The 15,047-nt window shown below is 45.6% G+C and overlaps 2 protein-coding genes across 2 annotated transcripts; one reads left to right on the forward strand and one right to left on the reverse strand.

Moving 5' to 3' along the window:
* Window positions 1-7,206: 7,206 nt before the first annotated feature.
* Window positions 7,207-7,842, forward strand: H1-6 (H1.6 linker histone, cluster member). Its single transcript, XM_075540718.1, has one exon. The coding sequence runs from the start codon at window positions 7,207-7,209 to the stop codon at window positions 7,840-7,842; it is 636 nt and encodes a 211-aa protein (XP_075396833.1).
* A 4,851-nt stretch (window positions 7,843-12,693) lies between these two features.
* LOC142437622 (histone H4) lies at window positions 12,694-13,036 on the reverse strand. Its single transcript, XM_075540719.1, has one exon. The coding sequence runs from the start codon at window positions 13,034-13,036 to the stop codon at window positions 12,725-12,727; it is 312 nt and encodes a 103-aa protein (XP_075396834.1). The 3' UTR covers window positions 12,694-12,724.
* Window positions 13,037-15,047: the final 2,011 nt, after the last annotated feature.

Here is a 15,047-nt window from a genome sequence, read left to right on the forward strand (position 1 = left end):
CAGCTTCAAACAGACAGAGAGGGACAGTGTCTGAAACCCACACGCGAGAAGGCTGGGTGTCCCTGTTCGCTTGGCCATTCGCCGTATGTATTCGCTATAACAGAAATAGCACAACGGAATGGCTTTCCCAAACACGAATCATCTTCTCAGAATTCTAGAGGCTTGAAGTCTGAATCCAGGGCTCTTGCTCAAGAGGAAAGCTTGCTCGGGTCTGCCCGCCCTCGCGGGGAAGTTCTGGGTGTTTTCAGCCTCTGTTTCCTGGTTCCCTGGAGAGATCCGTGTGGCTTGGCAACAAGCTTCCCACATCTCTGCCTACTCTCTTGCTTGTTTACTTTTATATCTCAAGGAAACGGACTGAAGACACGCCCTAGGCTAATCCTGCCTTATTACGATAACAAAACAACCCATACCCAGGCCTACATACGAACATTCACCATACCTGTTTTGTCGGACCGAATTTTATCCAGGTAAGGAGAGCTCAGTCCCTGGAGAAGGCCTCATGCTCGGTAAAGAAGAGGGAAACTGAGCCAGAGGAAGGCCTTTGATGAGATGGATTGGCACAGTGGTTGTAATGACAGACACCACACATGAGAATAATTGAATAAGAACAACTGTGAGGATGGCAAGGGACCGGGCAGCGTGTCCTTCTGTTACACACAGGATCACTGGGTCAGAACTGACTCGACCGAACCTAACACGTCTATCCATAACATTAGGCGAAGCTGTCTGGGCTATTGGTACCGCCCAAGGAGGGACGTTCCTTCTGTCATCCTGGGCTAGCCATCTTCCATGTAGCTTTTCACCTCATGGTCAGCACCACTTCTCCAAATCAAACTCACTGTCACTGAGTCAATTCCACTTCAGAGCGGTTCCGGTGTCATGTAGGAAAGGGTAGAACTGCCCCTGTGGGTTTCTAAGAATGTAACTTTTTACAGGATTAGAAAGCCTCATCTCTATTTCAAACTGCGGACCTTGCAGTTTGGGGAGTTAAACCACAGCTTAACCAACTAGACTATGAGGCTCTTACTGAACCTCTAGGTGCCACCATATCTATGAGGCAAAAAGACCAGGTAAGGGTGAGGGGGAAATAAAGTATGTGACTCTTGTTACCAGGAAGAAAAATGACTTTATGTTTCTCTCTGACTGTGCAAGATTCTGAATTATGGAAAATCGACTTCAATTTCTAATGCTTATTGTGGTAGTTACATAATCTGCTGTTGATTTGAAACTTATGAGTGAAGGGGTGGACTTTAGCCTGTCATTTGGGTCACAGCTTGATGACCTCATTGGGAGGTGCTAAGGAGATAAATAGCTCACTGGAGGAGGGAACACACACACTGTGAGACATTCTTGTTGACAAGCCACATGGAGACAGGCTGATGGCAGCCAGAAGCTCGGAGCTGCAGAAGTCATGTGGAGAGCTCTGCCAGCACTGAGATGCTTACGCTGTCACTGGATCCACAAGACTTCCCACCCACTGGTCTGCGATCATCCTGCATTTGGCATCATTGCATGTGTTTTGTGAGTTTGAAGAGGACTTTATAGATTAGTATTGGACATATGGGCTAATACCGGACTTATGGACTTGATCTGGACCGGGCTAGGATGTTTTCTCAATATTCAATTGCTCTTGTATATAAAGCTCTTTCATATATCCATGTCTATGAATTGGTTTCTCTAGGCTACCCATGTGGGAAACAAAAAGATTTCTCCCAAGTCATCTCCCCTAAATATGCTAGACTTAGGACGCTACTTGCAGGTCATAATTGCTAAGTTACTTCCCTGAAGACAGCCAACTGACAGACTACAGTCTACTCCCGCCAGGGGTAGGCCTGCTCCTTGCTGCTAAGGACAATGGGCTACTTCTCCCTAAAGACTTGCAGTCATCCATTTGGTTCCTGTAAGTGGAGTTCACACCCTACTGATACTGGGGCCAGGGAACAGGTCAAACAGGCTCAGTGACATCCAATGTTAGGCTGCCATCCTGAATCTAGGATCCGCCCATCTTGCCACATGCATGCCCCCAATCCCTCCCCTTCCTATTGTGTGTATGTTCCTAGATCACGCCCCTCACATTACTGTATTACCTATAGCACAACCCTTTCCTGTGACTGTGATGTATGTCTTCACCTGTAATTAGGGGGCTTGAATGTTCCCTGAAAATATAAAAGCCTTGGTTAGCATTAAATATCTCTCTCCTCGTGGTCCACCAAGTGGGGCAGAGGTGAGCATGCTACCATGAAATGTGTCTGACTCCATTATTTCAATCTCTCTTCTATCTCTCTTGCTCTCTATGACTGTACTATAATCTTTACTTATTATCGCTGTAAAATTGCACCTACTGGACCTGTGATGATGTGTTAGGGGCAGGATTACCCTGACATACGCAGAATAACACACTTATATCATCTGCTTTTGAAAATTGGCTTATTACTGATGGTGCCTAGCTATCAAGATATAGCATCTGGGGTCTGAAAGGCTTGAAGATAAACAAGTGGCCATCTAGCTGAGAAGCAACAAAGTCCACATAGAAGAAGCACACCAGCCTGTGTGATCACGAAGTGTCAACTGGATCAGGTATCAGGCATCAAAGAACAAAAAAATAATATCATTGTGAATGAGGGAGAGTACAGAATGGAGACCCAAAGCCCATCTGTAGGCAACTGGACATCAGTCAGGGTGCAGTGTAGCAACAATGGTGCAGTGTAGCAAGGTGTAGTGTAGCCAGTCAGGGTGCAATGCAGCTATGATGAAACATACAATTTTCCTCTAGTTCTTAAATGCTGCCCCCCCCCGCCACCAATTATCATGATCCCAATTCTACCTTACAAATCCTGTTAGACCAGAGGATGTACACTGGTACAGATAGGAACTGGAAGCACAGGGAATCCAGGACAGATGATCCCCTCAGGATCAGTGGTGAGAGTGGCGATACCGGGAGGGTGGAGGGAAGTTGGGGTAGAAAGGGGGAACCAACTACAAAAATCTACATATAACCCCCTCCCTGCGGGATGGACAACAGAAAATTGGGCGAGGGGCGATGTCAGACAGTGTAAGGCATGACAAAATAATAATAATTTCTAAATTATCTAGGGTTCATGAGGGAGGGGAGGCGGGGAGGAAGGGGAAAAATGAGCTGATACCAAGAGCTCAAGTAGAAAGAAAATGTTTTGAGAATGATGATGGCAATAAATGTACAAATGTGCTTGACACAATGGATGTATGTATAGATTGTTATAAGAGTTGTATGCGCCCCCAATAAATTGATTTTTAAAATTAAAGAAAATTGGCTTATTAGCATTCATGTAGTCTGAGGAAATTTTTTTTTGTCTCCTGCAAATGAGCTATTCATAGAAAATTTTGTATATAAAATAAGCCTGTGATGTCAGCCTGATACATGTTAGGCACAAATTAAGAAACAGCATTCTGAGGTACATTTCTCTATTTGCATGATAATAGCAAATAAGGGAATATGGAGTGTCAGGAAGAATAGAAATAAGATTACCTGAATGGGCTTTCCAGGTTTTACTAGCTATATAAATTGCCTTTCTTTCCCAAGTCTCTCCCCCCAAATCAAAACAAACCACTACTTCATCTTTCCCCACTCAAAACAGCTGAGAGTCCCAACTCACCTTTTGATTAGCAGGCGAGCACTTTAACCAGTTTGCCAGATATTGGCCCTGGGCTTACTTTCTTCCATTAAAATTTATTAAACTATCATAAACATAAGAGGGTATTAATGAAGTCAACACCTGCGTCTGAATACTTCACATAAAGACATAAAGCACAACTAAATGGGGAAAGAAAAACCCTAAAACTAAGCTCAGTGCCACCGTGTCCAGTCTAACTGCTAGAGACTATAGGGCAGAGGAGATGTGCTCTCTGGGGTTGCCGAGACTGTACATTCAGCCGAGCAGAGAGCCGCCTCTCTCCTGAGGATCTGGTGCATTTGAACTGCTGAGGTTGTAGATAGCAGCCCAGTGCCGCAGCCACAGCACCGCACCGCCAGCATTCCACAACACTCGGAGGGGCCTTCAAAGCGCCCCCTCTCATGATCCTCTCCTTGTTTTGACCTTTCTCCCAACCCTTTCAATCATTCTTTAGAATAGTGTGTTAATGACTGAGTTAGTTAAAGTTTATTGTGTCAACCTGGCTGATAACCCCATGGGTTTAATTGAAGGGCGGAGAGATAATTGGTTCAGTGAGCCTCACCTTTTAGAGTTCTCGGGTCTCTTGCTTTGGGATGGGCGGACCAGGGTGCAGCTGCCTTAGCCAGTTTCCTGCTTCAACTGGCAAGGCACACTTCCTGCAAGACATCCCCAAGGTGAAGCCGTATGGACCTACCCTGATGCAGCCCTGGGTGCTGGAGCACCCATGAGGAGACTCCTGCTAGGGCTGAGATGCTTACACCCTCCCTGATTTGGCTTTCCTCCTGCAGTCAGCATCATAGTGTGTGTTTTGTGAGATGGAGGAGGAGTTTGTGAATTGGTGTTGGACATATGGGTTAATGTTGGACTTGTGGGCTTGGGCAGCACTGGGTTGGGCTGTTTTCTTGATGTGCACTTACCCTGTAAATAAACCTCTCTCTTACACATATGAGTTTCTGTGGATTTGTTTCTCTAATGTACCCAGACTAACACAATCATTCTTTTTGCAACCTACATATACAGTCACAAACAATATATTGATTTTTAAAAATCTTTTTGAATTCCACTTGAATAAGATTCTACTCACCATGTTCTTCCTTTGGCACAAATGATTCAGAGCATGGCCCTGGTTGGTGAGTGTCTGCGGCTTCCAGTCCCAGAGCTGTTCTACTTTAGCTGCAGGCCTGAGAGTTGCTCAACTCACCCAGTCTCTCCTTGCCTCAGTCCCCTCAGGTCTGAAAAGGGCATTCACAATGCCACCTAAATAGTGGTATTTCCTAAAAATCCTAAGGAGAAGGGTAGATGGAGAAATGTATAATAGATTGGACTGATCAACTTGAACCTATTTGGAACAGGTCAGACATGTCTTCACTCACTCGTTATTCTTCTTAACCCTATTCTGACATCAACCAACCCTCTCATGGCACCACATTTTTCTGCTGGCCTCAACGATCCACTGAAATACACACACGGAACTCTCTTTTTTGGCCACCGCACTACTCTCAACCACGCCAGTAGGCATGTCTCTCTGTTCTCCAGATTTGCAAGCATGTGGCCCCTTGGCTTCTGTCCCATTCAGGCAAGGGTTACAAAACTCTGATAAAATGTCAACCAGCCTACGGGCTAAAGACACTCAGCTTTACTCCTGTGGGCTGGAAATCTGTCAATCTATCGCATAGTTTCAACACGTTTCCTCAGCTCTGACTCATGGTCTCTGTGCTCAGTCTGTGGTGCTTCTTCTCCGTCATCTCCACCAATTCAGGCAGGCAGCTGGCACATGCTCAGTTATGGGCTCTTCTTTCCTGACAGTGGTGAGATCACTCTGTTCCTGCTTCTGAGATAGCTCACGCCATATACCCAGCAGAATGGTAAAACTGACCAATCCCCAAGTTAGAATCCTCTACACCTTGATATGCTCCACTGGATGAGAGTCCCAAAACTATGCGTAGAAGACTATATCAATCAGTTTTACACACACACACACACACACACACACACACACACACACACACACGCACGCACTGTTTCCTTCAAAACCTCCCATGGCTCTTAGGACTGCAGATTAACCAAGGAATTTCTCAGTGACAGGGATTTCTTCTTGTGGTAGTTACATCATTTCGTGTCAACTTGAAGCGTAGGGGTGGAGTCTAGCCTATCAATCAGGTGACACAGCCTGATGGTGCCTCCTTGTGGGTGTGCCCTCCTCTTAAGGAAGGTCCTGGGAACCTCCCACTCTCTCTACCTTTACCTTCCTGCTCACAAGCCTTGCCGAGACCTCTGAGAGTCTGGAGATGCATCCACTGCCATTGGATCCATGAGACTTTGCACCCACAAACTGGTGATGATTCTGCATTCTGTGTCATTGCATGTGGCTTCAGGAGTGTGAAGAGGGACTTATGGATGAGTATCGGACACATGGATTTGTGTTGGACTGCCCTGGAATGTTTTCTTTGATATCTAACTACTCCTTGATATCAAACTCTCTCTTACATAAATCAGTGTCATTGGGTTTGTTTACTGAGTCAACCCGGCCTAACACACTTCTGCTAAGACCTTGGCCACCCAGCACTGCTTAGATTCTTCCTGAAATGCCTGGGTTTTAGGAGCAAACTGTTATTTCCAAATCCTTTGCAAAGCCCAGTCCAAGGAGGAACCTAGGAGAGCCTGTGGGCATGCGCCTTTTCCTCATGGCCCTGCCACCTCACCTGTCACCTGACTCTTGTTAGAGTTATACATGTGTGTTTCTGTTGTGTTCGTCAGAGCAGGATTCCTGCCTGGCATTTCATGATTGGGGATCGTGGCTGCATTTGTTTATTGGTTGGGAGAGAGGATGGCAATGGAATGAATGCAACCAGATGCAAAACTCAGATGAGGATAGGAACCATGGGAGCCAAGCAGACAGCATGAGAGTCATATGCCGTATTTTTCTAAGAAGCCAAAGACAGCAAGCCACTGGCTTGTTGATTATGGTTTTGGAGCTGATGTTCAAATATGTTCATACCCTGAAGCAATGCTACCAGCAACTTTTAATCCTGCAGCGGGATAGCTAAGAAATTTGTGTTACTTTGTTTATACATATAAATAAATTTCCATAAAAATCAGGGCATGCATACCTAATTTTCTCCATCAAGTGGAAACCAAACATTTGGAAGAAGATTCAGAAGAAGCGAGATCCATCTCTTGCTAAAAATTGCTTTTGAGTTTTCGAGAAAAAGAAGCAGCTCTGTTTTACCCTCTTGGGTTTTGTTGAAAATGGAGATCTTTCTCAAGCATTTTTGACGTAAAAGATTATATTTCAGTAAAAGACAATACGTTCAATGAAGTCCGAATTTCGACAAAGTATCCTGCAGTGTTACTTGAGCGATTAGGTACCCAGGGGGTTTGTGGGATTCAACTTTTGGGGTTAAAACAAACACAAGTATTCCTCCTCCTAAGGGAGGGGGCGGTCCTTTAGTGATGCACCAATCACAGCGCGACGCGCGCTATATAAAGACGGGGAGGCACGCTTCGTTTCCTGTCTTTCCTTGCTTGGTACATCCTGTCTGATCTTCTAGCCGCGATGTCTGAGACGGCGCCCGCTGTGCCAGCTGATCCCGTTCCTGTGCCCATGGAGAAGCCTCCAGGCAAGAAGAGAGGGAGGAAGCCTGGTGGCCAGCCAAGCACCAGCCGCAAGGCCCCGAGTCCCTCCCTGTCTAAGCTGATCACCGAGGCCCTGGCAACGGCCCAGGAGCGGGTGGGCATGTCTCTGGCCGCGCTCAAGAAGGCACTTGCGACCGCTGGCTACGACGTGGAGAAGAACAACAGCCGTATCAAGTCGGGCCTCAAAAGCCTGGTGAAAAAAGGGATCGTGGTGCAGACCAGGGGCACCGGCGCCACGGGCTCCTTCAAGCTCAGCAAGAAGGCTGCTCCAGAGCCCGCCAAGGGCAAAGCCAGAAAGCCCGCCTCCAGCAAAACCAAGAAACTGGCTTTGCCCAAGGATGCCAAGGCTACCAATGGTTCCAAGGCGAAGAAGGTCAAGAAGCAAAAGGCGGCAGGTGGTAAGAAAGCGGCCAGAGGCGGCAGGAAGGGGAAAGGCGCCAAGGCCAAGCAACAGCGGAAGAGCCCAGCGAAAGCCAGGCCAGTGAAGCGAAAGGCCGGCAATGCCAAACTGACCCAGCAAAAGATAAACCCGAGGAAAGCAGCCCCGAAGAAGTGAGGAAACGGCAGTTTTCCCAAGAACCCAAAGGCTCTTTTAAGAGCCACAGGACATTTTCTAAAATGGCGGGCACTCGCCCTAGATGGGTCAGCATCTTGGCTTTGCCAGAAAGCAAAGTGTGTGTGTGTGTGTGTGTATGATGGTTTCCATGAACGTTGCTGATCAATCCCCCTCACCCCCAATGCTTAGTTTTATTAGGGTGTGGTGGTTAAGTGTTGGGCTACTGACAACAGAAGTCTGGAGCCACTAGCTTGCCCCCTACCCCCCCACACACACTGCATTGGGGATGGGGGCTTTCTACTCCCTAAGGAGCTATGCTTAAAATCCACAAGGTCAAATCTACTCTGCCCCTCTAGACTTCCTAGGAGTAGGCATTCGATGGCAGTGAGTTTGGTTGGGTTCTTTAGGCCATTAAAAGGCACTAGACCTTGCCCTGTAAGATACTTGAGTGGTCTTGTGAAAATGCCAGGGAGTGGGAAAGGATGTTTCTTCATCACATGGCTTTCTTTTTCCCTTGCTGGTGTAGCAAGCATAAGTCCCAAGCTGGCACTTTAGGTTCTATATTCAAACACCAACCAGACTGACATGAATGAATTAGAATCTACTTAGAAGTAATGAACAACTAGGTGGTTTTTTAGTCCGATGAGTAAAAGGATTCAATAATTAAGCCAGGTGTTTCTAAGTTAGGATTAGCAAAGAAGTCTTTTTTACTAACCTCCAACCAAGAGACTATTTCCTTCTATTGCCTGTTATAAACTAACAAAGCACTTTAAACTTGATCTTGCAAGAATTTTGCCTCATCACAAAGCTTCAAAGCGTAGAAGTAATTAGATGCTATTACTTTATTCCAATCACATGATTGTAATGATTTTAAAAGTTCTGCATTTAGTTTAATGAAATTGTCAACATGTGTTTTTTTTAATTTCTATTTGATTTTTTAAAAAAATTTTTTATTTTAACAATTTATTGGGGCTGATACAATTCTTTTCACAGTTCATACATATACATACATCAATTGTATAAAGCACATCTGTACAGTCTTTGCCCTAATCATTTTTTTCTCTTTTCTTCTTTTACATTTTATTAGGGACTCAAACAACTCTTACCACAATCCATACATATACATACATCAATTGTATAAAGCACATCCATACATTCCCTGCCCCAATCATTCTCAAGGCATTTGCTCTCCACTTAAGCCCCTTGCATCAGGTCCTCTTTTTTTTCCCCCCTCCCTCCTCATTCCCCCCTCCCTCATATGCCCTTGGTAATTTATACATCGTTATTTTGTCATATCTTGCCCTATCTGGAGTCTCCCTTCCCCCCTTCTCTGCTGTCCCTCTCCCAGGGAAGAGGTCACATGTGGATCCTTGTAATCAGTTCCCCCTTTCCAACCCACTCACCCTCCACTCTCCCAGCATCGTCCCTCACACCCTTGGTCCTGAAGGTATCATCCACCCTGGATTCCCTGTACCTCCAACCCTCATATGTACCAGTGTACAGCCTCTGTCCTATCCAGCCCTGCAAGGTAGAATTCGGATCATGGTAGTTGGGGAGAGGAAGCATCCAGGATCTGGGGGAAAGCTGTGTTCTTCATCGATACTACCTCACACTCTAATTAACCCATCTCCTCTCCTAAACCCCTCTATGAGGGGATCTCCATTGGCCGACACTTGGGCCTTGGGTCTCCACTCTGCACTTCCCCCTTCATTTAATATGATATATATATACATATATACACATACATATATACATATACACATATATACACATACATACACACACATATCTTTTTTTTTTTTTTTTGCATGATGCCTTATACCTGGTCCCTTGGGCACCTCGTGATCGCACTGGCCGGTGTGCTTCTTCCATGTGGGCTTATTTGCTTCTGAGCTAGATGGCCGCTTGTTCACCTTCAAGCCTTTAAGACCCCAGACACTATCTCTTTTAATAGCCGGGCACCATCAGCTTTCTTCACCACATTTGCTTATGCACCCATTTGTCTTCAGCGATCCTATCATGGAGGTGTGCAGTCAATGATATGATTTTTTGTTCTTTGATGCCTGGTAACTGATCCCTTTGGGACCACTCGATCACACAGGCTGGTGTGTTCTTCCATGTGGACTTTGTTGCTTCTGAGCTAGATGGCCGCTTGTTTATCTTCAAGCCTTTAAGACCCCAGTCACTATCTCTTTTGATAGCCGGGCACCATCAGCTTTCTTCACCACATTTACTTGTTCACCCACTTTGGCTCCAGCCGTTAACATGTGTGTTTTATTAGTGAAAAACACCTATAGACGTCCTCAGGCTGTCAACACTCCACAGGCTGAACCCAAAGCTTTCACAGAAAATTTGCAGGCCAGCCAATTTTAAGGATGTGTATGAAACCTTTCTAAAAATGAAACTAGCTTGCTAATCTCACAAGGTCCAAGTTAAAAATACTTTTCCGCTTTAAACAACATTCCAAGTTTTACTCTGATTTAGCATTCTTTAAAGTTCATCCTAAATGTTAAATCCATATTAATGTGCCTTGGAGGCAATCAACACACATGAACTAGAGTGACACAGTAGAAATGCCCCATAGATTTTCCTAGGTTATAATCCATACAATTTACAGCCTAGAAAACGCCATGGAGGCAGCTCTGCACGGTCTGTAGGGATGCTATGAGTGATTTACTGGATAGCAATGGGTTTGGTATTTTTAATTTATACTGGAGCAGATCACTAGGGCTTTTTAACCATGATTTGATGGATGTGCTCAAATCATCAAATAATCTTTTAAAGGAAATAGAGGAAAGAACTAGGAGGCAAAAGGCATTTATAGAGGTCTAACTACAGGCATGGTTATATGTAAATATATTTATATATGATGATGGGGAAATAGCTCTATGTGCATATATTTATAGGATTAGTATTAAGGTAGCACATGGACATTGGTACTCCACTCAAGTACTCCCTCAATGCACGAACACTTTGTTCTATTAAACTGGCATTCCAGGATGCTCACCTTCCCAACACAATTGCTGAAGACAAAGTGGGTGCATAAGCAAGTGTGAAGAAAGCTGATGGAGCCCAGCTGTCAAAAGATAGAGCATCTGGGGTCTTAAAGGCTTGAAGAAAAACAAGTGGTCATCTATTAAGAAGCAACAAAGCCCACATGGAAGAAGCACACCAGCCTGTGTGATCATGGGGTGCCGATGGGATTAGGTATCAGGCATCTAAGAACAAAAGATCATATTGTGAATGAGGGAAAGTGCGGATCGGGGACCCAAAGACCATCTGTAGGCAACTGGACATTCCCTTACAGAAGGGTCCAGGGGAGGAGACAAGCCAGTCAGGGTACAGTGTAGCAATGATGAAACATACAACTTTCCTCTGTTTCTTTAATGCTTCCTCCCCCAACTATTGTGATCCCAAATCTAATCTTACAAATCTGACTAGACCAGAGGATCTACACTGGTCAGATAGGAACTGGAAACACAGGGAATTCAGGACAGATGAACCCTTCAGGACCAATGGTGAGAGTGGCGATTCCAGGAGGGTGGAAGGAAAGTGGCATAGAAAGGGGGAACCGATTACAAGGATCTACATGTAACCCCCTCCCTGGACAACAGAAAAGTGGGTGGAGACATTGGACAGTGTAAGACATGACAATAATAACTTCTAAATTATCAAGTTCATGAGGAAGGGAAGGTGGGGAGGGAGGGGGAAAATGAGGAGCTGATACCAAGGGCTCAAGTAGAAAGCAACTGTTTTGAGAATGATGGCAACAAATGTACAAATGTGCTTGACACGATGGTTGGACGGATGGATTGTGATGAGTTGAGCGAGCTCCCAATAAAATGATTAATCTTTTAAGTTAGTAGTCTGATCGCTATGGCCACCAAGGGTCCTTATACTAATATTGGTAATCTAATTTGGGGCCTTTGTACTCTGGGTGACTATGCAGAATTGCGAAGTGCATTTCCACGAAATGCAAGAAGATCTGGCCTTTCTTAGGATTAATTCATATAATTAACAGCCCCCTTGGCCTGTGCGTTCCTCCCTCGTTCCCCGCCCCCCCCCCCGCCTCCCCCCCCCGCCTCCCCCAGCGGTCCACTCACACCTGCCCAGCCCCCAGGACACCCCCTCCCCCTTGCCCCCCAGAAAAAAAAACAGCCCCCTCTCTCCCCAAAAGAGAAAACAAAACATCCTAAAATAGGAAAATAAAATGATTATTTCCATTTCAGTTACCCATAACACGTTTGGACAGGTCTTTTTTCTCCGAGAACTTGCAGCTATGCAAAAATATGCTGCCCTTCCCGGACACCTGGCTGCTCTCACCAGCAATAGGCTGATTGCCCACACTGCTTAACCTAAGGGCTTTTCACTAGCCACTGGGAAGCAGCCCTTGTAGGACACAAGTCCCCGAGACCCACTATGCCTGGAACCCACTTGCTTCAGGCAAACACCGGGTTAAAAACCTCTTCACCACCAGGCACGATTCGGTGTTCAGTTCCTATTTGTTTTGACCAATAGAAAAAGAGGCTCTGGAATGCATTCTTCCAGTGTTTTCAAGTTACTGAATATCCTCCAATGAGAAACTGCCTCCAATACTCTTCATTTACATAGCATTGTAAAACTGTACTACAATCTTATGCTCAATTTTCAATACTTTAAGGTGCGAAACAAGCGGAAATTCCCAAAAGCAAATCTTATCCGCACTTCAAAAAATTTTTTAAAAAACCTTAGCTAACTAAGCTTTAGATGGCTCTACTGGATTTTAGCGCCTTGAGTTCATTTGCTTTTGCAAAACGTGTTAGCCCTTCCCGTGATTTGAGTGGGCGGCCCTGAAAAGGGCCTTTTGGGTTTGTTTACAAAGTGAAAACGTTACTGAAATCCCTTAACCGCCGAAGCCGTAGAGGGTGCGTCCCTGGCGCTTGAGCGCGTAGACCACGTCCATGGCCGTGACCGTCTTGCGCTTGGCGTGCTCCGTGTAGGTGACGGCGTCGCGGATCACGTTCTCCAGGAACACCTTGAGGACGCCGCGCGTCTCCTCGTAGATGAGCCCCGAGATGCGCTTGACGCCGCCGCGCCGAGCCAGCCGGCGGATGGCGGGCTTGGTGATGCCCTGGATGTTGTCGCGGAGCACCTTGCGGTGCCGCTTGGCGCCGCCTTTGCCCAGACCCTTCCCGCCTTTGCCACGACCAGACATGGTGACTACTGTAAATGCAGCCTAAGCTTGCCGCAGGTCTTTAAATAGGTCCCTGGCGGACCTAATTGAGAACTACCGGCGCCGGCGGAAGTTTCCCCCACCCTCCGCCTCCAGATGAGGTCACCAAATGGGCGGGGAGGAGGCATGGCCAAAAGAGGCGGGTATTATGACCAGTATTCCCAGTCGCCAGTGAAAGCTTGTGCTTCGCTGGGCGGGCTGAAGGGAGGATTAATATATTTCATCATGCTGAAAATCTTGTCGGTCCTTTGTGGTAGTCCGTTTTTTTTTTGCCCGGGCACATTTGCAAACGGAATTATTCTCAGCACTCAAAAAAGCTGAGCGAAGAACCCCATTCTCGGTATGCTTTGCCTTTATTTCCACTTAGGAACGAGTGAATTCGGATCGTGGAGGACTGGGGTGGGAGGGATAGAAAGCATGTTTAAGGGAAAGAGGCAGTAATTTTTTTTGTCACTCCGTTTAATGGTCCTGCTTCATTTTGCCAGCCTTCTCTGCAGCCCAAAGTGTAAACCGGGCCATGAAGGAATCTTGTTCCTCAAAGTCCCATGTTTAGGAAGACAAAAGGGTGGACAAATAATTGCATTTTACAAGCTTGTAAAGTGGAGGGTTGGTCTTCTGCCTCACTATCTCAAATAGAAACTCAATTCTTTTAATTAAATCTGGAAGTGAAGGACGGGTGGTAAATGGAAACCTGGATAATCAATTGCTCCTGGCCTTTCTCCTGGCTGTGCTGCCATCAGTTGCCATCCGGAAGCGCCCCTTTAACCTTTTATTAATCCCTTTTCAAACTGCTCCAATTTCAGAGACAAGCACGGGCTAGAGTTGAGGATTAATTGTAGGGTAGGGCTAATCCTCGATTAAGGTCATTACAAAGCCTACAGGGTCTGCCTGTGGGAGGCCTTTGATAAAGTTGCTATTTTAAACAGGGTTAATCCCATTAAAAAGGGGTGGTGGAGGCAAAATGGAATGGGTTTGACTTTAGTTTGGAGAGACTTCTCAATTTTTTTGGTTAATTTCCTACTGTTTTTGAAAGTCATGGTGAGACTCACAGATTAACAACAAAAAAATACAAGACACAACAATAACATCACACAAACAAAAACAGCCCAGTTATCCTAGTTAGCAAATACATGCCTCTTGTGAATTCTTAGAATGGTGCTATGGCTGGAGAGAAACACGTTGCACTTCTAAAGAGAGCTGAATAAGGGAGAAAAGACTTGGGAGAGGGTAAGAACTTTCTAGATGGCAGACACACTCCCCTGGTCCCAAACTGAGAACTGTTAGTTTCTTGCCCCTCACTACTTTCTCGCGACCAGAAACACATTTTAAGAGCTTAAGACAGAAAGGATGTCAAACACTATAGATCAGAGAAAATGTGCAAGGCCTGAGGCCATAGACAAAACTCCAGGATCTCAGCGAGCATTTTGATTCATGCAGATAAAGTATAGATGTAAAATTGTCATTTTACACTAAGAGCCAAGATATCGTGAGCCACCCTGATAAACATGTCAGTGGATGGCATTTTCATGTGCAAGAAGGTCTAGGTTGGTTTCCCCCAGCTTTATTTTGCCCATGTATCTTAATAAAACTGAAAATGTTATTTTCGGTCTTTTCAGCATCAACTAATTTGGGGGTGTCACTGCTTCTCCAGGAGTCCTGGTGGCAGTTTGAAACCACCAGCCATTCCAAGGGAGAGAGACAAGGCTCTCTATACTAATCAAGAGTTACAGTCTTGGAAACCCACAGGGGCAGTTCTACCCCGTCCTATAAGGTCACTATGAGTTGAAATCTACTCAGTGGTGGTGTTTGTCTTTTGGAGTTATTGCTCCATCAGACTCTTCCCTACTGGGAAACTCCAATTGTGTTCTAAGGCTGAAGCTCCTGTCATGTGAACACTGACATACTGACCATGGCCACCAGATGTCACCATTCTTCCTACCAGCGCTTTACTGATGCTGGGTGGTTTTGCCAGAATTTAAACACAGAATTTAAA

Source organism: Tenrec ecaudatus, chromosome 1, assembly GCF_050624435.1.
Source record: "Tenrec ecaudatus isolate mTenEca1 chromosome 1, mTenEca1.hap1, whole genome shotgun sequence".
Classification (NCBI taxonomy): domain Eukaryota; kingdom Metazoa; phylum Chordata; class Mammalia; order Afrosoricida; family Tenrecidae; genus Tenrec; species Tenrec ecaudatus.